General features: G+C 49.8%; 1 protein-coding gene across 7 annotated transcripts in view; it reads right to left on the minus strand.

The window, feature by feature from the left end:
• ZNF618 (zinc finger protein 618) overlaps positions 1-25,073 on the minus strand; it is a 164,409-nt gene that overhangs the window by 15,255 nt on the left and 124,081 nt on the right. For 4 of the 7 annotated variants that reach the window (XM_050319733.1, XM_050319729.1, XM_050319735.1 and 1 more), the window contains 4 exons: positions 18,028-18,216; positions 14,351-14,434; positions 13,260-13,316; positions 518-595 (listed from right to left, as the gene is read on the minus strand). In XM_050319733.1, coding sequence (XP_050175690.1) covers positions 518-595; positions 13,260-13,316; positions 14,351-14,434; positions 18,028-18,216 — 408 coding nt within the window. The remainder of the gene's footprint in view (positions 1-517; positions 596-13,259; positions 13,317-14,350; positions 14,435-18,027; positions 18,217-25,073) is intronic. The other 3 variants (XM_050319731.1, XM_050319730.1, XM_050319732.1) reach the window with 3 other exon arrangements.

Genomic DNA, 25,073 nt, shown 5'->3' on the forward strand with positions numbered 1-25,073 from the left:
GAATTTTCTTTTGTAGGAAGCTGTGAGGGAAATGAACACAACTGCTGAAATGGCAAATTCTTCTTCTGAGAATTTCAGTCCTTTGCAGAATTCCAGTAGACACAAGCACAGGACAGGACTTGTGTGGACAAAGGCTCTGATGCCCTGTAAGTGTTTTTGGTTTGTTTGCTGCCATGAGAACTACCCCTCTGGGAGAAGGAGGAAGGATTTAAGCTGCTGCAGGAGCTTATGCACTGAGGATTCTCCAGATACCTTTGGATAAAGGGCACGAGTAGTGTGATGTGCTCTGCGCTAGCATGGCACGATCCTTCTCTTCCTATGGAAAGGAGTAATATTTAGGATGTACCCTGAGCCTAGGTGCTCTAGCCTTTGAGGGTCCGTGTTTGCTGCAGGTGAAATGACTGGGGCCTTGGGAAGGGGGAGCACAGAGAGCCCTGTGGACACACATCGGGGTCAGCACAGGCAGCAGCGCAGAATTGAACTCTCCGCCTGCAGCCAGTCCAAGTGCCCGGCTTACCTGCGTGGGACTGCATGTGCTCCAGGAGATTGTTATAAAACTGGAACTGGATTCCACAAGCTCCACAGGTGTAAGGCTCTGTTTGGGAGAAATCAGTTCAGAAGAATTACACAGAGTATGCAGGGAAGCAGCACACGTGCACACTGCAGGCTGTACAGCAGCGGGGCAGCGCCGCGAGGCCAGCCTTGGGGAAGCCTCGGGCACGTCACTGCTGCCTGGGCTGGGGGTCCTGCCTCACTGTACGCCAGGACAAGGCCTGGCATGGCAGAGGGACAACGCTGACACTGGAGGGAAGCCCCTGCTGGGGTGTGTGTGGGGATCCCTGTGGATCTGCACACAGGTCTGGGAGGCTGCACACTGCCACTCCCTCGGGCACATCCTTTAGCACATCCTGTTCTTTCTTAGCCTGTGAGCAAAGCTCGGTGAATTCATTTGACACCCAGTTCTGCCAAATTCCAGTCTCTGCTGCCTTTCCTGAGTAAGACAAGGAGCACTGGGTTGTGAACAATCCTGCAGCTCAGAAGCTGGGGTGGGCAGCAGGGCCATGGGGGAACTCAGCTGGGTTTGTGGCTGGCAACAAGTGCAGTGAGACAGGGACTGGAGTCCACGGGGCTGGGCAGCAGCAGGTCCCTGGGGGAAGCAGAGGTGGGGGGCAGGAGGCACAGAAATCAGGGCTGTGCTGGAAGACTGAGAGCAGAGCAGGAGAGCCATGTGCCAGAGGAATACGGATGAGCTGGAGTCAGGAAAGAGCTGGGTGCAGAGCTCCCTTGTGAGCTGAAAGATACATTTAGCTCTGTTTTGGTCAGTGTGTTGAAAGTGCAATTTTTCCACTGAATTAACCTAATAGCAAATGTTTGCAGTTGGCTGTTTAAACAGTATTAGTTGAGTGCATTATTTGACAGATGTGATCTGGAACTACAGTGCTGAGATATGGTAACATTACAGTTTGCCTCTATCCCTGCAGCCACACCAGCACTGCCACCTCTTACACTGTGGCATTTTGTTTTGGAGCAGCAGAATGGCATATAAACAACTTTGGCACACATACACAGCAAGGACTGTTGCTACAATATTCCAGAAATCTAGACCTAAGTTCAAAGGGAAAAACTTATTCTGCATCAACGAATAAGCAAAAGCACCAGCACCCAGGGAGGAAGACCCAAAACCCAGGAGAGCACAAGCCTGCCTTGGCCGTACTCTCTGCAAGAAGTCTATGTCAGGTAGGAAACTCAAGAATTTACCTGATGACTGTGGGAATCTGTGAGGAAAAACACCCAAGAGACCATGAGCAGTCTGTACTTACATGCTGTGAGGTTAAACCTTTCCCAAAGAACCTCCAGCCTCTTAAACAAGGGAGCCAGCTCGGTCTGGAGTTGTGCTCAACACTTAACTCACTCTGTTTGCTTGTGATGCTACTCCTGGGTCTTGCTGTAGCAAGGAACTTTGGGAATACAGTACTTAAGTAATTATGTTTATGAAAAAAAGGGGAAGACTTGGACAGCTGAGTGGCACTTGGGGATTACAGGCCTTGGGAATCAACAGGGGCTGGCTGTTTCTGCTGAAATGATCAGTAGTGAAATAGCTGTGGTAAAATGTCATAGGGGATACAATGTAATCTAATTGTTTAGACTTATTTTGTAATTATCAGAGAGAAAAAGACCCCAGGCAGATGCAAACCATCCCTCTTCCACCATACCTATTTCAGTGTCAGATGACCTGTGTTACAGACCCACCTTTTTGCTGCTCACAGAGCCCAGTCTGCTCAGATGGAACTGTCTCAAACTTGACTCCCCTTTCAGTGTCCAAATTAACATTTCATTACTGTAATGAAAGCAGTCACACTTGCAAGGGCCTGCTGACTGCTGCTGAGAGGTCAGGGGGGCTGTGGTGCTGCAGCCAGGGCAGTTCAGTGACCCCCTCTCTCTGCTCCACTGCTCTGCTGGAGCCTCCGTCCCTACACAGAGCAGGGAGAACAGACCCTGCTGTACCTCTGAGGTGCCTCAGGAATGGTGACAGATGGACATGTCACCCCACATGTCCCTGGACACTGCCAGCTCTCCGTGTGCCCCCTGAACATCAGCAGGGATGTGCATTCCCTGCTGCCATCGCTGCCTGTGGTGACCTTGGCCAGACAAAGCTGTGATGAGCCCACTCCTCACTGCTGCAGGCTCAGGGCCCTTCTCTGCTCCCACACAGATTCCACAGCTGACCTGGGAGCAGGTTTCCAGTGGCCACCAGAGCAGCCCATCATCAGCTCAGGTACAGGGTGCCTCTCTGCCCTTCTACCCAGCCAGGACTCTCCAAGCACCACACTTCCCACATTCCTTTTGCCCTCCTCTGTCACTCACATTTCCTTCTCAGCTGATTGTCTCACTGATCTGCTTTGCCTTCCTCCTGTTGTATTCTCAGCTATTTTATCACCAGAAACCTGTGCTGTCTTCCCAGCTCTCCCCCTGACTGACTCCCCTTCACCCCAGACCTGTCTTTCCTGGGTTCTCCCATCTCCATCCATCATGCCATGACCACCACCATCTCCACAGTTCTTCATCTCAAGGTCCTCCCTGTGTGCTCAGTGCACTCATAGCTCTGACAGGGCTCTCATTTGTGATTCTTCTCAAAAAAATTGTGTTGATTTTCATCCCATTTTCAAAATCTGCCCCTTCTGTTCTACTCTAGAAATGTCCAACTTTGGAAAGAAAATTACCATCTACTTAAAAAAAAGTAATTTCACATTCTGAAAATGCCAAAACGTTTTCTAAATACTTCTGAGACAAAGAGTCACACAAGTCTATAGTTTGCCATAAATGAAAATGAGTTAAAACTCATCCTAAGTTAAAACTAAGGATAAAATTCAAATTCACCCAACAATTCCAAAAATCTTTCCCGGGAAGAAAGGAAGGGATGCTTGGGAGAATGTGCAGAATCCCTGTGGGAATGAATGAATGAACTCACTTTACATTCCAGAGCTTTCTCAACCCTCATAATCCTGAGATTTCAGCTTCTCAGCCCCTCAGGCTCCACAGCACAGAGCTGGGAACAGTCAGGCTGCTTGGAAGTAGGGTGGAATGTGTCAGTCTAGAAGAGAAAGAGGGATCTGGAAGGTGGAGACAAGGAAGAGGCAATCTGTATCCAGGGAAAAGTCACCACTGGAAAAGAACTGTTCACCTGGGCTGGTAAGACAGAGAGTAAAACCCCCTCCCTCTGAGTTCTCTTGCAACTTAAAGGTAAAAAGGGAAAGTTGTGAGAACTCCTCTGCATGTCCTGTGAGCAACACGTGTGCCTGTTCTTCCAGAAGCACAGTACCCCCCCAGCACTGCAGGATCTCTGCCCTCCCTTTCCCAAGAGAATTTCAGCTCCCTCTCTCTTGCCCAGGCTGCGGTTTCTGCATCCAGAGGGATCTGTTCTCCTCTGGGTGGGCTGAGCTCGGCAAAGTGCTCACAGGTCTTCCCACGAGTGCTTCAACCAGAAACCTCTCCTGTTCTTCTCAGCTTTGCTGCTGCAGGTACAAGGAAAGCTGAGGCCCCTCTGTGCTGCCCACACAGACCCCCAGAACACCCGTGCTGCCCCCAGCCCCAAAAGTTGTGGGTGGCCAAGGCAGGCCTGATGTATGAGCAAAGCAGAAGGAGCTCATGACACGGCTCAGAGGCTTCCAGCCTGCAGCAGGACTGCCCAACCAACCTGTCTGACCCTGCTGAAACCTTCTCCCTCACCTTCCGAGCCCCTCAGTGCCTCAGTATCCAATTCCTCTTGCTGTTCCACATCTGAGGGGGTGGGGGCTGTGGCAGGAGCAGCAGCACCTCCTTTTGATGAGAGAACCCAGCCCTTTGCTCCACATGCTCAGCCAGGCTCTCAGCTCTCCCTTGGGCCCAGGGGCCTCTGAGCAGTGCCAGGTGCTGTGACCCTTCCAGCCCTGCTCCCTCGGGCTGGGGAGGAGGGAGCTCTGCTTTCTCCAGGCTTCCTCTGCCTGCAGATGCTGAACAGCTGCTGGTGCCAGCTGGGCTCCTGCCATGTCCCTGGCTGGCTCAGGCTGCGGGTTGGGACTCCAGTTCCCACTGTAACCACTGAGCCCTCCTGGGCTGGTGCAGGACATCCACAGCATCCCCAAACCCCACCATTCCCAGCAGGGCTGCTGCACTCACACAACCTTCCTTCACACTTGAATCTCAAGGGAGTAGGGGATAAATTCCTGCAGGAGAAGCTTTCCCTTCCTCTCCTGGTTTCCACAGCTCACTCCAAATGACCACTGCTGGGTGAGAGTTGACGGGCAGAGAGCTCACGGAACTGCCTCCAGAGCACTCCCCCTCACAGTCCAAAATGTCCAAAAAGGAAGAGAAATCATGAACATCTGGACTCCCTGAGGGTGTTCCACTGGCTCTGTTGTTGCTGCACGTTTAGAAGACTTCTGCAAATCCTGAAGCTTAAATCTGGCAGCAAAATCTGTACAAAATGTCAAATGTGGCGTGGGCCAGGCCCTCCATGTGGCATGGGGTACCACAAAGAGTACAGGACAGGTGACTGCACAGCACCTCTGCTGCTCCCCTGTTATCTCCACCCAGCATCTTCTCCCACCTCCTTCCTCCTCCACTCCCTTTTTCCTCCCCCAATCCCTCCTTCCTCTCTGCCTGTCCCTTGCACCCAGCCCATGGCACAGGCCCAGCAGATTCTTCTCGAGCTGTGCTGTCCCTGTGCTCCCTGTTCCTTCCCTGCCTGGTTGTTTCTCAAGCACTGTTCCTCTCTCCAGGAACTTGAGGACTGCACCGTGCTGAGCCTGGTCCTGACTGAACAGCTCTTACAGATCACAGAAAATTCTGAGCTGGAAGGCACCCACAGGGACCATCCAGTCCAACTCCTGGCCCTGCACAGACACCCCAGCAGTCCCACCATGTGCCTGAGAGCGTTGTCCAAACATGTTGTCTGCCTCTGGGGCAAAATATTTGAAAACCTGAGAGGAGGAAATCACTCTGAACATGCCCTGTCTGCCAGCAGAAAGGACATGGCAGCTACAGGCAGCTGATCTCAGACGGGTCTGACTCTCACTCCTGACCTTTCCCACAATGAAGAAGGACTGTGCAGTGGAGAGCAAAGAGCAAGCACTGCAAGGAACTGCAACACCCTATCCCAGGGCACCTGGAACAGCCCCTGGCAAGCTGCCTGAGCTCCAGCATTGCAGCAGCCCCAAGCAATGGCATTTTGGTCTCCTATCAAGCACCAGAGAGATTCCTCCCCAAAAAGTGGCATTTGTCTGGGTGTTGGCTGTTGAGCACAAAACTTCTCCCCCAAAGCATCCTTCCCAAAAAACCACCTCCTCTGCAAGGCAGGTCCCTCTTTGCTCTGACAAGACATGCCACCATGCCACCACCCTTACTGACTGCTCAGGTCCTCTCTGAAAACACCTCCACAGAAACCTAAAGCACCAGCAGCTGCTGAAACCTCTTCAGACTCCTGAGCCACACAGAAGTAACGCTCACATTTGGTTGCACAATTTAAAACCTCTTCCCCAGGGCTGTTATTAGACACTTTTATTAGTGCTTTACATACACGCAGCGAGCAAGGCCCCAGAGCAAGGCAGCCAAGGCAGAGGGAAACCAGCACTTGTGCTGAGGTTAAATAAATCACTCTAATTCTCATGTTAACTCTCATTGCCACATCTAAGCCAGGGAAAATAGCAGAGCCTGGTCTGAGGCCAGGAGAGAACACAAGCTGAGAGCTTTAACAGAAAGTTTGAAGGAAAAGTGCCCCGAGGTGCATGGAGTGACACGCAGTGACACCCAGCAGCAGCTCAGCAACGGGCAGCAGCTCAGGGAGAGCCCCAGGCAGCTCTTTCCTCAACAGAAAAGACCCACATTTCAACACTTCTGTCCATAACTTGATGAAAAACAAATGCAGAAGGACTGTGAGAGAAAATTCTCAGCATTCCCACCCAGTGTTTCCACAGGCTTTAGCTTTGCTAACAGTGTAAACTCCATCTTCCCAGCCCTTCAACACAAACCCATGAAACAAGACAGAAGAACCAGTAGCAGGTTCCTAAAAATGCCATCACACCCCAAAATCAGTGGAAGTTTCTTGCAAGCAGGACTTCTGTCACTTCCACCCAGCCCAGACAGTAAGAGGTGTTGGGTAACAGGGTGCTCTGAAGCTCTAAAAAGGGGAGTCCCAAATGCACCACCCTTGTCAAATGCGTTGGCAATAACTGGATGTCTCTTCCTACATGAACTCTCTTGTTCTGGATAAAGCTCTCCATGGAAACAGCCACGTGGGGAGGCCCACAGAGGAAAAGCCAAGGGGGTAAGAAACCCTTTACAAATGCTTTCTTTGGGGCTCCAGATGCAAATTCCCAGATTCACAGTGCAGCTTCCTCAAACCGAAGCTTGAAAGGAATAGCAGGGTGTTTCAGCCCCTCCAGATGCCAGAGGAGAGTTCCTCAGCAGTGCAGTTACCTTGGGCTGAGAATGCACTCCCATGCACACCCTGCAGGCTGCCTCTCTAAGGTGTGAGTGAAAGGAATGGAAACCTGGATGCTCAGTGAGCCCTTGGGCAACCAAGGGCTGTTTACATCTGTTCCACAGTGCCCTGGAACAGCACCAGTGGTTCCCAGCCCCTCAGACTGGTTTCCTACAGTTCCCAAGTGAGGTCCTTTAGTGTCAGCCCCCTGCAGAAGGGAAGGAATCATTAGTGTATTTAACATCATTCAGTCATCCCTTCAGAGCATTTACAGAAGGGTCCCAGGTCTGAGGCTGTGAACTGACACATCCAGGAGCTCTCAGGGCTCTCTGACAGACTGGGCCTCATTTGCTTGGAAGGAAAACTGACCTCATTAACTGCCTTCATGCACATAACCCCAGCGCTGAGGACACGAGCTGCTGGGCTCCAGCTGGCAGGGCCAGCCAGTAAGGAATGAAGGCAGGGGCATGGATGATGCTTGGTAAAGACATGAGGAGACAGTGCTGTGGAAGGCACCACCTGGATATGGAACACTGCTGATCACTTCACACAGTGCTGTCACCAGCACTGCACTGAGAGCCACTGCAGCTGGGTAACTCTGTACCTGGGCAAGATCTTCACTGAGACAAGTTCCTAATCTGGTCCTGCTGAGCACAGGGCACAGGGCAAGCTGCTCTAGGCACCATTCTCACTGTCTGTGCTCTTGGTGTCTGCTCTGGGAAGTGTTGTCCTCACTCAGTGATCACATGGATTCTCTGCACTGCCCTGTCCCCTGGGCCCAGGCACTAAAGGGCTCTTTCAGCAGCCCAGCTGCACAAAAGCTTTTGAGGGGCAAACCACAGCACTTTACTGTCCCCTCAGAAGTGAACCTGATCTGGAGCAGGCACACAGCCCACAGCAATGGTTTTCACTGCTTAAAATACCACAAGGAATTCTGAACATCATCTCTGGTGGCTCTCTAGTCAGAAGTGCTAACACAGTCTCCTTGTTATGCTTGGCTTCCTACACACAGGAAAACCACTGTCAGTCTGAAAAAGGAGCTCAGGCACTTGACACAATGCTATTGTGTGTGAGGAAACTTTGTTGGGATTTTTCTGGTCTTTATATTTATTATGCAACATTTTTTATTCCATGTAGAGTGGTGTCCCTGCCACAGTACAGTCACTTCCACTAAAGCCACCTATCCAGGGAACAGCCACAAAGTTTGAATGATTAATGATAAATCACCTTGCACTGGGGATTTGCTAATCCTTCACTCCATAGATTCTCCAGGCAAAATGGAGAATTCACGTTTTTCTGCCCATACTTTGTTCTCTCAGTGACTCTTTTGGCCACATCCTGCCCAGCCCCAGCCCAGCCCAGGATCTGTGCCTGCAATCCAGCTGCTATCCCTGGCTGTCCCAGTTCTGCTGACTGCTCATTCCCTCAGTGCTTTCATATGCATTGCCTCATGTCTTTCCCAGTGTCCCAGGGCTCTTGAGCAATTGGCAGGATATCACCCACAGAGACTGGCTGCTGAGTGCTTATTTTAACCCACATATCTTTCTTCCTGTCTACAAGCTGCCTGTTCAACATGAGAAGTCTGGAACAGCTTAAATGAATGTGGCACCAAAAATAAACAGCTCATTCCTAGGAACCCCATTCCACACAAATGCCCAGTGGACACAATGACTTATTTATGCAACTGAGCAAAGCGACACTTTCTCGACTGAAGCCTCTCCCTGGGCTGATCTCATTCTCACTGCAATGGTGACCCTTCTTCTGGGCACAGCATTTTCAGGCTGCTTTGAAAATTCAGCTCTATTATCTGTGCAATTCCCCCTTCCCCCATCAACAGCATTCCCTGTGCCCTGCACAACTGTGGGAGCTCACAGAGCAACCCCTTCCCATTTCCTTAGTGCTCAAACTTGGTCTTTGGGTCTCCCAACTCCATGGAAATTCGTACCAGCCACAGACCAGCTGCTAGATGAGAAGGAGATTTCCCAGGGGAGGAACCACTTCAATGTGAGCTGTATTTGTGCTCAGGCCCAGCTGACAGACCCTGTGAGGCAGCTGGGTGTGCTATGGAGGCAGAGCCACAGGCTGGGCTAACATCACACTGTAATCAAGAACCAAGAATTATTAAGGCCCAAGCACTAACGTTGCATTCACCCACCAAAAATCCTAACCTAAAAGTCATGTCCTCCAGCAGAAATCCCACCAGATGGGCTGTGTGATCACTGGACTGCAGAGAACAAGCAGAAGGGGATGTATGGCCACAGCAGGGAAGGAGGAAGATCCCTGTGTTTGTAACACTCCTAAGCCAACTCCTGCCATGTGTGCCCCGTGACCACCTTCACTGCCGGGGCAAAACAGCTTTTTTGGACAGGAATTTGGCAGGAACCACTGCTGAGAGTCTCAGTCTGGCCATGCACCCAGGGGCACCTGGCACTGCAGGGCAAGAGCAGGACCTGAACTCCTGGTGCTGCACCAGGAGCTGGCGGGGGACTCAGGTCTGCTCCCAGCACCCCAAACTGTGCTTCAGGAGATTAAATCATGAGTTTAACACTGATTCACACTCTGTCTTTTTGCTGCTTCTCATAAAACTAAAGGTTAGTTCTGCTCAGCTAAAGCAAAAAAGAACTACTTACATCCTGCCTAACACAGGCTAACCATACTGGGTTTATGTGACAAGTGGTGAGTGAGACATTTCTAATTGTCCTTTTGCTTGAAATAGTTCAATGCTACAACTGATGGAATATGTTGTAATGACAAACCAACAAATTTGTAATTTCTGAAAATCCAACTAAATGCATGTTTAAAATTTAGTTCAATGTCCTTTAAATTCCAAGAACTGGTAATTCTCAGGCTTTTCCAAGAATTTTTACTTTAAATCAAAAGGAGGAAATCAATTTTTTTTTCAGTCTCAATCTCACATCAGCTTGGCACAAACTGATTCAAAAAAAGAAGATCCTTCCCTTGACCCTCTACCCAGTCTGGAATAAACAGTGCTGGAAAGCAAAGCTTCCCTGTGTAAATAGGAATGAGAAGTGTTGACATTTTAAAAACTGTAAATGTTAAAATTTGTTGCACTGGAAGTTCTGACAGTAATAGTTCCCTAATGCAGCAGATGAAATTGAGACATATTTATACAGCTTAAATCAACCTCAAAAGTTCAAAATATTTCCCAATTCCCTACATAATTTTAACTGTTCTCTTTCACATTCATAACATTGAGCAAGTTTAGACTTCAACAAACACTGACAATTTCAATTAGATTTTTCCTTTGATGGCTGTATTTTAAGGTGTCAAAACCAAAGAGTTTTTTTTCCTCCTTTGCTTTTATTTTTCCTTTCGAATTCTTACAATTTTCTTAATCCCTCTTGGCTTTTATTTGACAATGGAGTCATCCATAGTGTCCAAAACAACAGATCAAGCTGGATTAGGCTGTAAACACTTAAGGCAGAGATGGTCATTGCCCCTGAGGTTTCCTGAAGCCAGACAGAAGATGAGACAATGGGCAGATCCCAAAGCCTGGGAGCTGTGTGGTTCCAGAGTGCACCAGTGCAGGGCCCAGCAGGGACCTTCACTATGGAACACAGCACTCAGCTTTGCCCCTTTCCAGGATTTCCCTTCCCAAGCCCAGGCTGATCATCACTGGCTTTTGCAGAAGAGCATTACACAGGCTGACCTTGGAATATGGTTTGGCTTCTTGAGAATTTAGTCCAGAAAACCCCAGCACGTGCCAAGACTCAGCAGAACGACCCCCACCATGGAGGGTTTCCTTGGAAGCAGTTTTATGGCACCTCACTGAGTAACAACTTCTACATCCCAATGAGATAATTCCATGTTTCAGGACCAGGTCATGGCACTGTTTTCTGGACCTTAGTTCAGCAGTGGGTAAACAGAAGCTTCATGTGACTTGGGACCTCTGCTGCCTGTGCTCCCGAGGCGGCACAAGGGAACAACTCGAACGTTTTAGCAGGATACTGTTCTTAAAGCACTGTCAAACTTCCAGGTTTCATCAAAAAGAACTTTAAGGGGCTGTGGAGACTCTTCCATGAATACAAAGGCTACTCCCCAATCACATCATGGACTACAGCTGAGAAGAGTCCTTCTCCATCCACTCCATGGCTCCATCCCACCCTGCTGGGAAACAAACCTGCTACTGGAGGAGACTCAAATCAGCCACACAGCAGAGTCTGCCACACACACAGAACTGCTGGTTTATGGGCAGTGGGATGCCAGAGCACTCAGACAAGGATTTCAGGTACCTGCATTCACTGTGACAAGGACTGGGGTTGTGCACAGGGCACAGACATCTGAAATCCAACATTTTCCATTCTAATTGTCTTATCCCCCCCCCCCAGGACTCCCAACAGCACTGCATCCAAGTCTGTTTTAGGTGGTTTTAGATGCTCACCTTCCTGCCCTGCTCATCTTCCCCCTCACACCAGACATGAAGTGGTCTGTGGCCCTGCAGTGGGGATGATGACACAGGGAAAGAGCAGAATGTCCCTGACTGGGTGGCCTAAAAACCTCCTGCTGCTCTCTTTGACATCTCTTTACCTGAGCCTGCAATGCACAACTCACATCCACACAGAGCAAGTGCAATGATGCATTTAACAAGGCCTACTCACACAGCTTGGGCTGCTCAGCTGGGACCTACATTTACCTCCCAAACCTGGTGACTGTTCCTTACAGCAGCAGCAGTTTGGTGACAAGCAGTGGGAGGATGGAAGTGTCTGTCCTTCTATCATTCCCCACCACATTATCCCCAGCTGCTTCCCTGCCTGGGTGAAATCTGCTGGCTGGGGCTCAAGGGAGGACAGGCCAACAGTGCCAGAATCACCCAAGAGTTCCCATCCCACACGTGACACTGAGCCATGTGGTGTTTGTGCCACCCACTGAAACTCAGCCATGGAAAGAAGGAAAATGGGGAGGCAAAGACACCCCAGCTCTTCCAAAAGGCAGTTACTGAGAGCCCTGCCTGGACACCTGAGCACACAGATGTCTGAGAGCTTTCCAGGGCCTCTCTGATCACCAGTGACACTCTCAGTGACCAGTCATGCTCACCCAGGCTGCTGTCAATGAAACCACTGGGACTAACTCCTGACAGTGTGAAGGAATAAAAGAGGAGAAATGGCTTGGAGCAAGAGCTGGAAAAGAGCACTGAATGAGACACACAGGAAATGGAGTCAAAGAGAGAAAACAGGCTTGGGGAAGAAAAGGGGATGCAGGGTAAAGGAAGGGGAAAAGGGAAGAAGTTTATACATCCCCATGCCTGGCTTTGAGGAGTGTATCAGCTGCTTAATGCAGAAAGGAACTGCTTCTAACCAGAGCCCAACTCCTCTCAAACCAGTCCTGAGCAGCTCACTCGAGTTCCTCAGGTTTCCTGGCTCAAACAAAAGACAAGGTGAGCACCTTGTAACTCCCCTGCAGCCTGCCAGGCCCCAGACTGAGCCACTGAAATAAACACTGCACGTGGTGCAAACAGAAACACTCCTGACAATGAAAGAACAACAGCAAATCCCATGAAACTCTACTGTTTGTAAGAATTCCTGGCTTTGTTTTGTTTTTTACTCTGAGCTTTTACTCCTGTGCTTTAAATGTAGCAGCTTGGATAAAAACAGATTGAGAAGGATGAGTGTGATGTGAGCTGGTACAAGGAGCTGGCAGGGAGAGTCTGGGAGATGTGCCAGCAACAGTGGGTCAGTATTTAATAGTTCAGACAGAACCCAAGTCTTGGACTAAATACAGCCACTCCTTGTGTGTGCTTCTTGTCAGTGGTTCCTGGGCCCCCTCCCATGCTACACGTTCATCTCCTCTCCTCCCAGAGTTAAAAAGAGGTTTGCAGCCAGAAGGTTTTACAATGCAGCTTTCTTGGCTCTAGGGATGAGCTGTTTGATAGGAAGGAAGATGCTTTTGCCCTTGCCTGTAGGGTCTACAGGGCTTCACAGGAATAAAAAAGGTACAATTCACAGGAATAAAAAAAGGTACAATCTCAGACTGCTGCTTTCAAAGGGCCCCAGAGGAGCCAGGGACCCAAATGGTATACTGGCACTTAAAGATGTGCACTCCAAGGCTTTGAAACCCCTTCAAACCACTCCTAGTACCCACAGAAGACAAGACACAAGGAGCAGAGCTGCTGAGAGCCCAGGGGCATGTTCAGGGCAGCAAACCAGGCTGGAGACTCTGGCAGTCAGGGAACTGCAGTGCTCTGAGCTGTGTGTGACAGCCAGGCCAAGGACTCCTGCCTGCAGCTCCCCAGGTGGAACAGGACTAATGGGTACAAGGGCCTGAAACACAGAGACGAGCTCACCTGATGGGTTCTGCTTACACCTCTTTTCTTTAGGTTTTTCTGTCCCCGAATGACCAGCTGTAATTGTGGTGAATGCTTGGATTAGTACAGGATTGTTCCCCAAAACAGAACACGCAGTATTTCAGTAACAAACAACTTTTTTTCCCCATTCCCCAGCACCCACTCTGCTACCACAAAGGGGGGTTTTCCAAAACCACGTCTTTCCTCTTCAGCATGTTCCAGCAAGTCCCTTATTTGCTTCAGAGGCAGATACAAACCCCCCCAGCAGACCTGTAACCAGCTCCATTCCAACCAGAGGCACTGAAAACACCACGTTCTGCTACTCTTGGATGGGGAATGGAGGGAGACCAGGCTTTTCTGTTGGCATGTTATTTAACTCTGCACCAAGATGCCAAAATTGCATTTCATGTGGTCGGTCACGCTCCAGTTAGGGAGCATGACAGAATTGTAGTGGCCCACTGGAAGGCAGGACAATACACAGGCAGGATAAAAATCTTGCAGAGAAAACTCTGTCAACAATGTACCTAAAAAAAATTGTCTAGGCCAGTGGTTATGTTCAGTTGCTACCACTTGAACTTATAATGAAAGGGAACTCCAGAAGTGGAGTAAATTTTCATTCCTTCTAGCAGATGTATTTTGGTCCCACATCTGGGATGCTGTGACCTCCGCGCAGTGAACCCACAAACAGCTGGATGCTGGTTACAGTGACATGTAAATAAACTGCCACACTCAGCACCACTGTAACATGCACCGAGCACCACTCAGTGCTCAGCTCAGCTTCTCTTGCTTGTTGCTGGCTTTGTTTCACCAGGACTGCACTGACACACAGACACAGCACGAGCAGTGCTGCATGTCCATCCATCCTCCCTCCACATCTTTGCTCCCCACTGAAAAATCTATGTGAAAGTACCTGGTCCTTGGTCCCTGGTCCTTTATTACAGGCTTGGAATGCCAGGAACCTGGGGAGGAGGGAGAACAGGGCACTACCCCAGGAGGGTTGTGAGCTTAGCCAAGGTACCCCAAATACATCAGCAATTGCTGAGCACAGCTGAATCCTGCTTGGAGAGGAACGTGGGGGTGAACTCACTTACCACTGGAGTTCTGGCAATTGCTGTTTGTTTCTTCGAAGTTGTTTTGAGCTTTGCCTTCCACTCTTCTGCTGAAAGCACTTTCTGCTGTGTGGAGAACAAAGCAGGGATGGTCAACACTGGATGCAGAACCGTGCAGACAGAAGGCAAGACAACATGCTCCTGTGCCACACAATCACATACCCTGCACCCAGCAGAATGGTCAAACACCTCATTTTGGAGGCAAATGGGCCACATTCAGTGAAGGGATAACAGGTAGGTATTTTTCTTGAATGCCTTCTGGCTGAGGTGGCCTGGATTGGCTCTTAGGGAGCCCATGAACACCAGTCCTGACTGAACCAGAAAGGTCATGGCTTCCTCCCCTGCAAAAAAACCCAACCCTGATCTTACTCTTCCTTAAGGCAACAAGCAGCCCTTAAAGCCTCTGGCACAGGTGACCAGGTCTGCACACTGAGGACATCATCACAACACCAAAGTGTCACCTACAGAGGCATGATGCCAGCTCTCCCTATGCTTCCCAGTCACCTGCATTCCCTTCCTAAACACCCTCCTGGAAACATTCCAGTGGAGGCCCGGAGGGCTCTCTCAGAGCCTGCCCACCACGTCTGGAAAAGCTGTGGAACATCCTCTGACCCTCTGTGCTTCCCAACAGTGCCTGACTCCTGCAGTCTCCCCAGGGCCCAGCAGGCAGGCCCTGCTCCTGTGAGGGTGGTGCCAGTCCCTGCTCCTGGCAGGGCACTGCTCCACACACGGCAGCCACAGCACAGGCTGTACCCAGGAACTGGACTGGGAGGGCTCCTCCCGTGGGCAGAGGTGTCTCCTGACCCTGGTAGTGACACAGTGTCCTGACACATCCCTGCACAGCACAGCTCACTGATCCCATCCTGCTCAAACTGGTGTCCCTCAGCACCAGTTCATCAGCACAGAGTGAGGTCTTGTCTCACTTCACGGGGTTTGCAATATCTGGGCAAATGGATTTACTGTAGTGACTCACAGGATAAACTAGAAATAAAAGAATGTGAGCTGGCCAAACTACTGTGTGTGGTCTGTGCTGAACAGACCCCTGCACTCTCATTCCTGAGTCTGCTGTCACCCAAGGACATGTGGACACAGCCCGGCTCTGCTGGGCTCTCAGCTTGCAGACTGTGCTTCATTCAGAGTGATGGGGACTGTTAAAAACAGGTATCAGATCATGACTTCAGTCTGGATTTCTGCACACCATGGAATGGTCACACCTGCTGCCAGGACTTCCCCAGAGGCCCCAGCTCCTGCAGGCTCCCAGTGCTGCAGTGTGGCTCACACCCACAGGCTGTAGGGCTGGTGTGGTCACCAAAAACCTGAACTGCAAGAAGGTCCCAGCCCATGGACTTTGGCCCAGCCAATCCCTGGTGGACCCTTCCAAGTCCTGAGCAGGCTTCTCAAACTCTCAATCTACTACACTCCTGAGTCCTTCTAAAATTCAGGAGAACAAAAAAACCTGGTAGTCAAATAAATTAAAACAGAAACACACAAAACAGGGCTGCAAAGGAAATGGAGACACTATCTATGCACCCCATTTGACAGATAAATAATAGAAATGAGAGGCCTTAAAGTCAGATGGCACAGTGGAAAAAGAGACCACGACAAAATGGTTTGGGTCAACCCCTGAAGAGACCCAGGTTCAAATCCTGGCTTATGTCACAACTCAAAGTGAGCTGGAGGTCTCCAAAAATGCTTGGAAAAAATTTGCATGCTGGTTTTGCCCTCATTCCCTAGTCTTTTTTTTTTCTTTCTGTTTTTTTTTAAGTCTGGCAACAAAAAATTGTTTTATTTTAATGCATCTGCTTGGTCTTACTGGTCTTACTGTGTCCTTGCCACACAGGCCATGTGGAATGTGGAATGTCTCTGACCACAGCACTTGGAAGGCATCCCTTCTGGAGATTCTTCCTGGGAGGTGTTATGGGCAATGCCTTTGTACCAGGAATTCCAGAAGCCCTCAGACTGCATTTCTACAAGACACAGCCATGAAAGACCCCATGGAAATGAGAGATGGGCTGGGACCCCAGACTAGGATTAGTTTGTGAAGATCCATCTACCAGCCTCAAGCATCGGCCGTTCCTTCCCCCGGACAAGAAGAGAACAGCTCCGAGTTTATTCCCAATGTTCTGACCCACTTTTCATTAGAGCAGTGGGAGAAAAAGAGTGCTCTTACCAAAAACACCTCCCAGTTCCTGCTCAGATGACTGGCCTCTGGCCCAAGAGGGCTCCCTGTTTTTCCATTTTTGTGAGACATGAAACTGGAAGAAGTTGTTGTAAGTTTAAGCAAATAATGAAAAATGCTTGTCAGCTTTAACTCCTGACTTGGTTGAACTGGATGGACCTCAAATTAGTAAAAACCTCATATCCACGTCTAAGAGATGCAGTACCAATATGGAATCCCAGGATTCCCAAATTGTAAAGAGACAGGTCTCTCAGCAAGCCCTGGCAGCTGTGGCAGTATGTGGTTAACAAAACCCACACTTGTTCACCATCCCATCCTCTCCCAGCACAGCCACCCTTGTACTCAGCATCTGCCCCTGCCAGACATTTCAGGGGCATCTATAATAATAATATAATAATGGCCAGTCTTCGCGAGCGAAGATCCGGGGAAGGTCTTTCCACCTTCCAGCCTGCGCATTGGATTTTTTTTTTTTTAGGTGAGACACAGTGTGCGCGGAACTGAGCCCACCCTTTAATCCTAAGGTTCATCTGCCGGGGCCAAGCGAGCTTGGACGGTGGCAGCGAGGTCCTTAGGACGTAGGTGGGTTGCCTTTAAGGGCTAACGAGCCCCACCTGCCCGGGAGTGGCCCTGACCGGGAATCGAACCCGGGTCTCCGCGGTGATAGCGCGGCGCCTTTACCCCCTAGACCACCAGGGGCTCCGTTAGGGGCATCTAAACACCAACCGATTGACCAGCCCTCCTGCTGCACACAGTTGGAATATACATCCATCAATCCCACAGAGTGCTTCCCAGCACGTCACATTATGTCTCACACCCTATTTAGTAACTGTTATTTTTCAGTTGCTTCTTTTAATACTTTGCTTTCTTTTTATACTTTTTTCTTTTTTTTAGGGTTTGATCTTGTTTGGAAGGAGGAAACAGACAATGGGAGGAACAATCCTAACCTGAGCTTTCTGACACTACTGTAATGGTTCTGTGACATCGACTTTTCTGCTGGAGTTCAGTTTATCTCTCGGAGTTTCCTGGGGAGTGGAGCACTGTGAAAACACCTGTACTCCACTGCCAAAGGCACGGACACAGCCCTGGAAACATCACCTTGAGGGAAGCAAACACTAAATGCCAAACAGGGCTGAAAAGCAAACAAAAACGCCCATTCCTGACAAGCCATCACAGCAGTCCTTGTCAGGAAGTTCTCCTCAGTTTGTGATACCAGGATTTGAGACAAGGTCTTTTAAACCTTGTGATTACCACAATGCTTAACAAAACCAACCTGTCACTGGGAAGAGGTTACAAAGATCCACTGCTGAGATAAATTTATAACATGCCAACGGATCTAACCCCTTCAAGGGCTTCTGAGAGTAGCTTTTCTGGGACAGTCATGGATGGAGCAGACTGAGTCCAGCGAGGGTCAAAAGCCAACCCAGGGCAGGACTGGACACTAAGCAGTTAAGAAAGTTGATGGTAGAAAGGCAACCGGTACCTGTGATGGCCTTGCTTCCTGGGGATCCCGAATTCGGAGTGCGGAACATCTGGGACTGGGAGGCGGGCGGGACCCCGGAGGGGGTGCGGTGCAGGAGGCTGGAGCAGCGGTTTAGGGACGCCGGAGATTTCTTGCTGGACTGGCTCGTCTGGGTCTTCACTGCCACGAAGAGTGGAGATCGAGAGAACTCTGGATATGAACACTCAGAACTAGTGCCTGCACAGCCAGTGAGCTCCCAGACCTGGGCCTGCCGGAGCTGCTGCGTGACAGCCACGCTCGGCCATCCCTGCACGGGCACCTGCAGCCACTGCGGATCTGGGAACGGCACCGACCCCAGGGAACAGCATCGACCCCAGGGAATAGCACTGATCCTATGGAACAGCACTGATACTATGGAACAGCACTGATCCCAGGGAACAGCACTGACCCCAGGGAATAGCACTGATCCTATGGAACAGCACTGATCCCAGGGAACAGCACTGACCCCAGGGAATAGCACTGATCCTATGGAACAGCACTGATCCCAGGGAACAGCACTGACCCCAGGGAACAGCACTGCTTTCCCCACTCACCCCAGGGTGATTATTGAAGCTTATTAATTCCCTTCCACACCTTCACCTCCTATGTGACCAACCCATTCCTCCTCCAGCAGGAATCACCCCAGCCATCCAGGAGCACTGCTGGATTGCCATGGCCTGGCTGGGTGAACCTGCAGCTCTGGCCTCCATTTCTAGGTACTGGATTTTGAGAGTAGGTTTCTAAAGTGACACTCAGAGCTCTGAGCAGAGAGAAGTATCTTTGTTCCCTGAGCCTTGCATAAATCCTACTGATCTCCAGCTACATTTCTTGTCTCTTCAACCAAATACAAAGGAAAAGGGGCTGTTGGGAATGAAATGGGATCAGGAGGTAGAGTGAGTAAAGGCCTTTTGGTCCCCATCTCCAGATCAGTACTGGTGACATGTGGAGAAATTCTCAGTATTACTGGGATATGTTCTTTGAATGCATCTCCATCTTGGTCTCTGCAATGCACAGTGAGGATCACCAGGAATTTTCAATGCCAAAAGTCATGTGAAAAAACCTTCAGGAGGTCAGCCCTTTGTCTGGGCCACGTGGATCAAAAAACAATTATAAAAATGGAGAAATTATCTAAGAAACAACTTCATTCCTCAGTGGCTTCTTCTATGGAAATCTGGATAGAGCTCCTGGAGCTCAAGTCTCACTCCAACCATCTGTCATGAAGAATCACTAAGAAACAAGGTTTTAACCCACAGTTTTTTAACCCAGAGCCCAATCTCCCTAATTTCACTCAGTAATTTCTATGGAGTGATTCTGTAGGATGCCTAAAGGTGGATGGACAACACCAGCACTGCCCATCCTGTATAATAATGGCCAGTCTTCGCGAGCGAAGATCCGGGGAAGGTCTTTCCACCTTCCAGCCTGCGCATTGGATTTTTTAGGTGAGACACAGTGTGCGTGGAACTGAGCCCACCCTTTAATCCTAAGGTTCATCTGCCGGGGCCAAGCGAGCTTGGACGGTGGCAGCGAGGTCCTTAGGACGTAGGTGGGTTGCCTTTAATGGCTAACGAGCCCCACCTGCCCGGGAGTGGCCCTGACCGGGAATCGAACCCGGGTCTCCGCGGTGATAGCGCGGCGCCCTTACCACTAGACCACCAGGGGCTCCACCCATCCTGTATAGTGTAACTGAGAAATACTTATCCCCAGGGAGCAGCTGCCATGGAATGCCATGGCAGCACAACAGCCTGACTGTGAAACAGAGGAGGAGAGAAGTTCCTCCGACTGGGACTGGATGCTCACTTCCAAAATCCCAGGAGCCATTACAGACCTCAGATGTGATCCCCTCATCCTCCCTGTCAGCAGCACTGGGGAGTGGGGGTGTGTACATGCAGAGGGACTTGGAACTCCAGGTATTTTGTTTCACTTCCTCTGACACACAGACCTAGGCTGACATTTCTGTTTTTCTGCAGGAGACCTTGCACTAGTTTTTCTCATAGTTTAGGTAAGGTACTTCTCTGCTTGCTCTCTGGCCAGCTGAACAGGCAGGAGGCTTGATTTGCTCCCTATACTTCCTTTCAATTTCCATGGATAATCCTCCTCCAATTGCTGCCAAACTGCCAGCAAAAATGTAGTCAGATAGGAAAATTTCCTCCTTATGTGTCATCTGGTTTCCCATGAGGACCATTCCCACCAGTTGCTGCTTTATTCTCCATCCATACCAGGGGAGCCAACTCTTCAGTGTCACAAAGAGCACCATTGTACATCCTCTGCAGCCCAGGCACTGCTCTCTGAGACCTGAAGACAAAAATCTCAATGCTCTGATGATCTCCAAAATTTCTGCTTTTTCCTCCCAACTTAAACAAATAGTATGTCTTCAAACTGAGACCCCAGAGAGAAGGCTCCTCCATCTGACACCAGAGAGAGAGTTTGAGCCAGCAATGCAAGCCAGACAAAGGAATATTAGTTCTAGCAGTCTGGAGGATGATAATAGTTCACTGGGAAAAAAATGCTCATCAGATGACAAACTCCCTCTAAAACTGAGCAACACAAGTAGAGACCGTGATGCAGCTCCTCTGCTCTACTCTTGAAAAGTCATCTGCCTCAGGCTCACAAAAAGGCTAAGATATTTCTAACAATAAAAATACTGAGTGGCTGAATGGCCACGAAAACCTCCTGCCTCAAAATGTGCAGCTACACAGCAAGGCTGGAGAGAACACCGTGGGCAGACAATGCCATAACTGCTGCTCTGCAGGTCTTTAAACTTCCTCAGGAAGCAGCTGAGACACGTCCCAGTGGAAGGTGGAGGAGGGAGAGCAGGAGGAGAGTGATGCAGAGGGTGATTGTCACTGCGTGATCTCCAGTCAGCGAGGGCTGTGCTGCAGCTCTGAGGGTGGCACACGGTGTGCTCAAGGATACACCTGGGACAGGTGATGCTGAAAAGGGGGGGCACTCCTGGCAGCAGCAAGGAGCTTCTTCACTGCTGTGCTCGGCCAGGGTGGCTGCAGAGGAGCTCCCAGGGTGATGCTGTGGCTGAAACGACAGAGGTTCTCTTTGGGTGTGAACTGGGGCACTTCCCAAGGGCAGCAGGGAGACAATGGGAGCTCTCAGCTCCTCCAGGAGGGTGGGGAACTCACTGCAGAACAGTCAGGGCAGAAAACAAGAGGATAAATGAAGGACAAGAGCAGCAGGGTTTACAATGGAAACACAAGTCAGTCCTTTGGTTTAAGTGGGAGATGAGGGACCTGAGAGCAAGGGTCTGCAAAGGCCAGAAATTTGGTAACTTAGTCCTCCTTCACCAAGCAGAACTAGTTATAAATAGGATCTGGTGCCTGAAAGCTACAGCTGGATATTTTCAGGCTCAATTTAGTGAAGGTAATAATGCATCAAAATAATTACCTTAAGAGATTGCTGTATTTTCTGTCACTCAACAGCAAGATTAGATTTCTCTCTAAAACTTATCTGTGAGCAGTTAAATCAAGGCAATCCTACACAATGTGTTTCTCTGGGCAGTGCAGAGATCACAGTGGTCCCTCCTGGCTTCCCTGGTTTTGGGAAGACCTTCAAGCCCTGTGAATGGCAAGCTGTGGCAGCCAGGAAAAAATGTGGCACACGTAAATCCACTCACTGCCACAATGCACCACCACATCAGAGAGCAGATTATCTCAGTAATTATCACTTTTTCCAGGCAAAAATTCTGGCTAATAATTTGTGTACGGCATTTGTTCAGAAAAGATCTTGCCAGGATGGGTAAGAAACCATTTGGATGGTTCAGATGAAATTATACCATCACCTGTGGAGAAAAAACCCACCTCTACTGAATATGATGGAAAGTGATTCCGTAACAATGGCCTGAAATCCAATATACTCTGAGCAGACACCTCTACTATGGCAAACAGGTCTTTCCACAGGAAAACCACTCTGCTCAAACCTATCAAATTTTTAATGTGTGCCTTTACACACACAAACAGGTGGAGCCTGTTGCCAAGGGATTAGAGAGTGGGGAAAACACCTGAACTCATAGATTTCCCCCACTGAGGAAGCAAAGACACACCATCCAAATGGAATCTGGAGCTGTTTTTCTCTTGGTTAGGCAGGATCTGTGTGGAAACCACATGTGCTACCAAAAAGGATCCCTTTCTCTAAGGGAAAACCCATGAGGGCAGCTGCCTTCATGGAACACTGCATTTAAGCACTTCTGATGAACAAGTGATACCCAGTGTCCTTCTCAATAAGGAAAGGAATTGAGTTGGATGGAGGAATTGAGGAAAGGAATTGAGGCTGGATGAACTTCCTTGAGCATCTCAGGTGTCAGGGTGGGTGTGGGTCTGTCTGTCCCCTGCAGAGCCAAGAATGATCCCAGGGCTGGCAGGGAAGGGTCTTCAACAGCCAGGGCCCATCCCAGAGACCCTGAGAGAGGTGAGCAAGGACCGGAGATGAGAGACAGCTTCAACCACAGGTCCAGATCTTCAGGAAGTTCAGGGCAATGACACAGGTCCATCCATGGTCAATCCATGGGAAGTCAATCCACAGGTCAGCAGCAGGATCAGCTCTGGTGAGGTTACCCAGGGCCAGACACACACCAGGGATCCTCAGGGAGGTCCAGAATGATGGGACAGGTGGACATCAAGCTGGGAAGTCAATCTGTGGGTTGAGATCCAGACCCATGGGATCTACAGCCAGGCATGGGCATATCTACAACAGAGCTGGAGACCAACATCCTACAGTGCAGCCAAGAAGGGCCTGATGGCTCACACAGGAACAGGGAGTGTGACACTGGGCACAGGCCTCCCGTGAGGCTGCTCAGGATCTTCAGGACCTTCTAATGCTCCCAGGGCACTAAAATCACTTTGGATTTTCATCCTGGAAGCAAAAGACATGGAGAGCTGTGGAGAGTTCAGTGCTCTCAACACATGTTTCCATGGCCTGGGAGTCTGCTGCCTTACCTGCAGGTACCAGAGAAGGATGTGGTGATGCACATTCCCAAGCCTGGACTCAGGAAATCAGACTAAAAGCTAAATCTCACTCCTGGTGGATTTGCAGCCAGTCCATATCCCTAATGTTCCAAGTTTTCTCTGCACTGCAAGCACATCATAGAATCCCACAATGGTTTGGGTTGGAAAAGACTTTAAGTCCAACTCATTGCACTCCCCTGCCATGGGCAGGGACACCTTCCACTATCCCAGAGTGCTCCAAGCCCTGTCCAACCTGGCCTTGGACACTTCCAGGTATGGGGCAGTCACAGCTTCTCTGGGCAACCTGTGCCAGGGCCTCATCACCCTCACAGGGAAGGATTCTTTCTCAATATCCAATCTAAACCTACGTGGTGGCACTTTGAAGCCATTCCTCCTTGTCCTGTCACTGCAGAGCCTTGGAAATAGTCCCTCTCCATCTTTCCAAGCAATCCCAACAGCCCAGGGGATGCAAGCATGGTTCAGTCAGTCCCACCTTAGAGAGCAGCCAGAGCCTGAGTGAGGACAGATAAATGTCTGAACCCTCCCCATGCCCCTCCATTCATGGGCATTTCTAAAACTGGGACAGTGGTTGTGTCTACAATCCACTTCTGTCCTGCAAACAGTCCCTGACACCCTCCTTTGAAAGAGTGAACACGCTGACAGAAACAGCAGAGAAATGTGTATTTTTAAAGGGCCATAGCCCAGTTCTAGGCTTATTTAAAAGCCACTTCTCCTCACTCAAAAAAGTGAACTTTGGAGACATTTGGCATCAATAATTCCAGGGAACCCCACAGCAGAGTTCTTCTCCAGACAGCAGCACTGACCCAAAATTATCCTGCAAAGTTCCTGTTGACCCTGCAGGATTTCAGTCCTTGTTTTAGCCCACTTTCAATGACTTTTTATCCATTATGAGAGAAAACCAGGACAGGCTCTGGAAGGGAAGCTTGTACTCCAGCTTCAGAAAGCTGATGTGGAAATGCTAAAGGGGTTTCTTTACCAATTCCTACTATCACTAATTTTTCAGCATTTGATTTATACCCAGAAGAACAAGACTAGGGTAAGGACACACTCTCAGCTTTACTCTGACTGCAAGGGTTCAAAAAAGCCAGTTGTGATTTTCAAAAGTCAGCTGCCTCCCAAGACCTTGGATTTTGGGAAGAGCAGAGCGGGAGCAGTTGGAAGGTGGGGGAATGAACTGGCCAGTCTGCTTTGGGAGCTCATTGTGCCCTCTCCTGTATCCTCATCAGGGTTAGTGTCTTGTCACTGTAAATCATAACTCTTACTGGCCATGGGAACTAGGAGAGGAAAAAAATGGTTAAAAAAAAGGAAAAAGAAAAGTTTATGGGGAAGGGGTTAAACCATATGAAAATATTATCTTGATCTGTTTTTAAGTGTCCTCATAGTTAGAGATATTTGAAAGCACTGGAAACTCATCTGCACATCTCTGGCTGCTGCTTTAGTCTGCAGTTTAGAGGCAGCTTCTTTTCTTTCACAGCAGAAACCAGGGCACAGGAATGGTTTCAACCCCAGCATCCCAAAGAACACTCCTGCTCCTCCTCCTCCTCCAAAACTGGCCCCCAGCAGCCACAAAGCAGGGACTGGGCAGGACCCTGAGCTGCCCAGGAGAGGGGCAGGGCCTGTGGAGGCCTTTGCAGGGCCCACTCCAGGGAAACACCTCCCCGGGAACAACTGCTGTGGGTTTCTTTTCTGCTGGAGAGCCTGGACTGGAACCAGCAGCTCAGCTGTTGCTTCAGATGGCTGGGAGGGTGCAAAGATATGCATGGCAATAAATCCCCAATGCCCAGTCCTCAGAGCTCACTGCTCCTGAGCTCTCTGCCTGGGGCACCAGTGACCCCAGAGCCCAAGGGCACAGATGAGCCACTGCTGGTCACCAACAGCTCTGCTGAGGACTGAAAACACCTGAATGGAGAGGAGGAGTTTGGGGCTGCAGGGAAGCTCAGGAATAACCGTTATGTGTGCAGTCACATTACTGGGGTAGTTCCTTCAGCAGATGGCAGACAACAAGATCAACTTTGTGATGCTGGTGGTAGAGGCATTTTGTGCCCTGCACCTTCTGCC

Source organism: Myiozetetes cayanensis, unplaced genomic scaffold, assembly GCF_022539395.1.
Source record: "Myiozetetes cayanensis isolate MyiCay16 unplaced genomic scaffold, myiCay2020 scf23, whole genome shotgun sequence".
In the NCBI taxonomy this organism is placed as follows: Eukaryota; Metazoa; Chordata; class Aves; order Passeriformes; family Tyrannidae; genus Myiozetetes; species Myiozetetes cayanensis.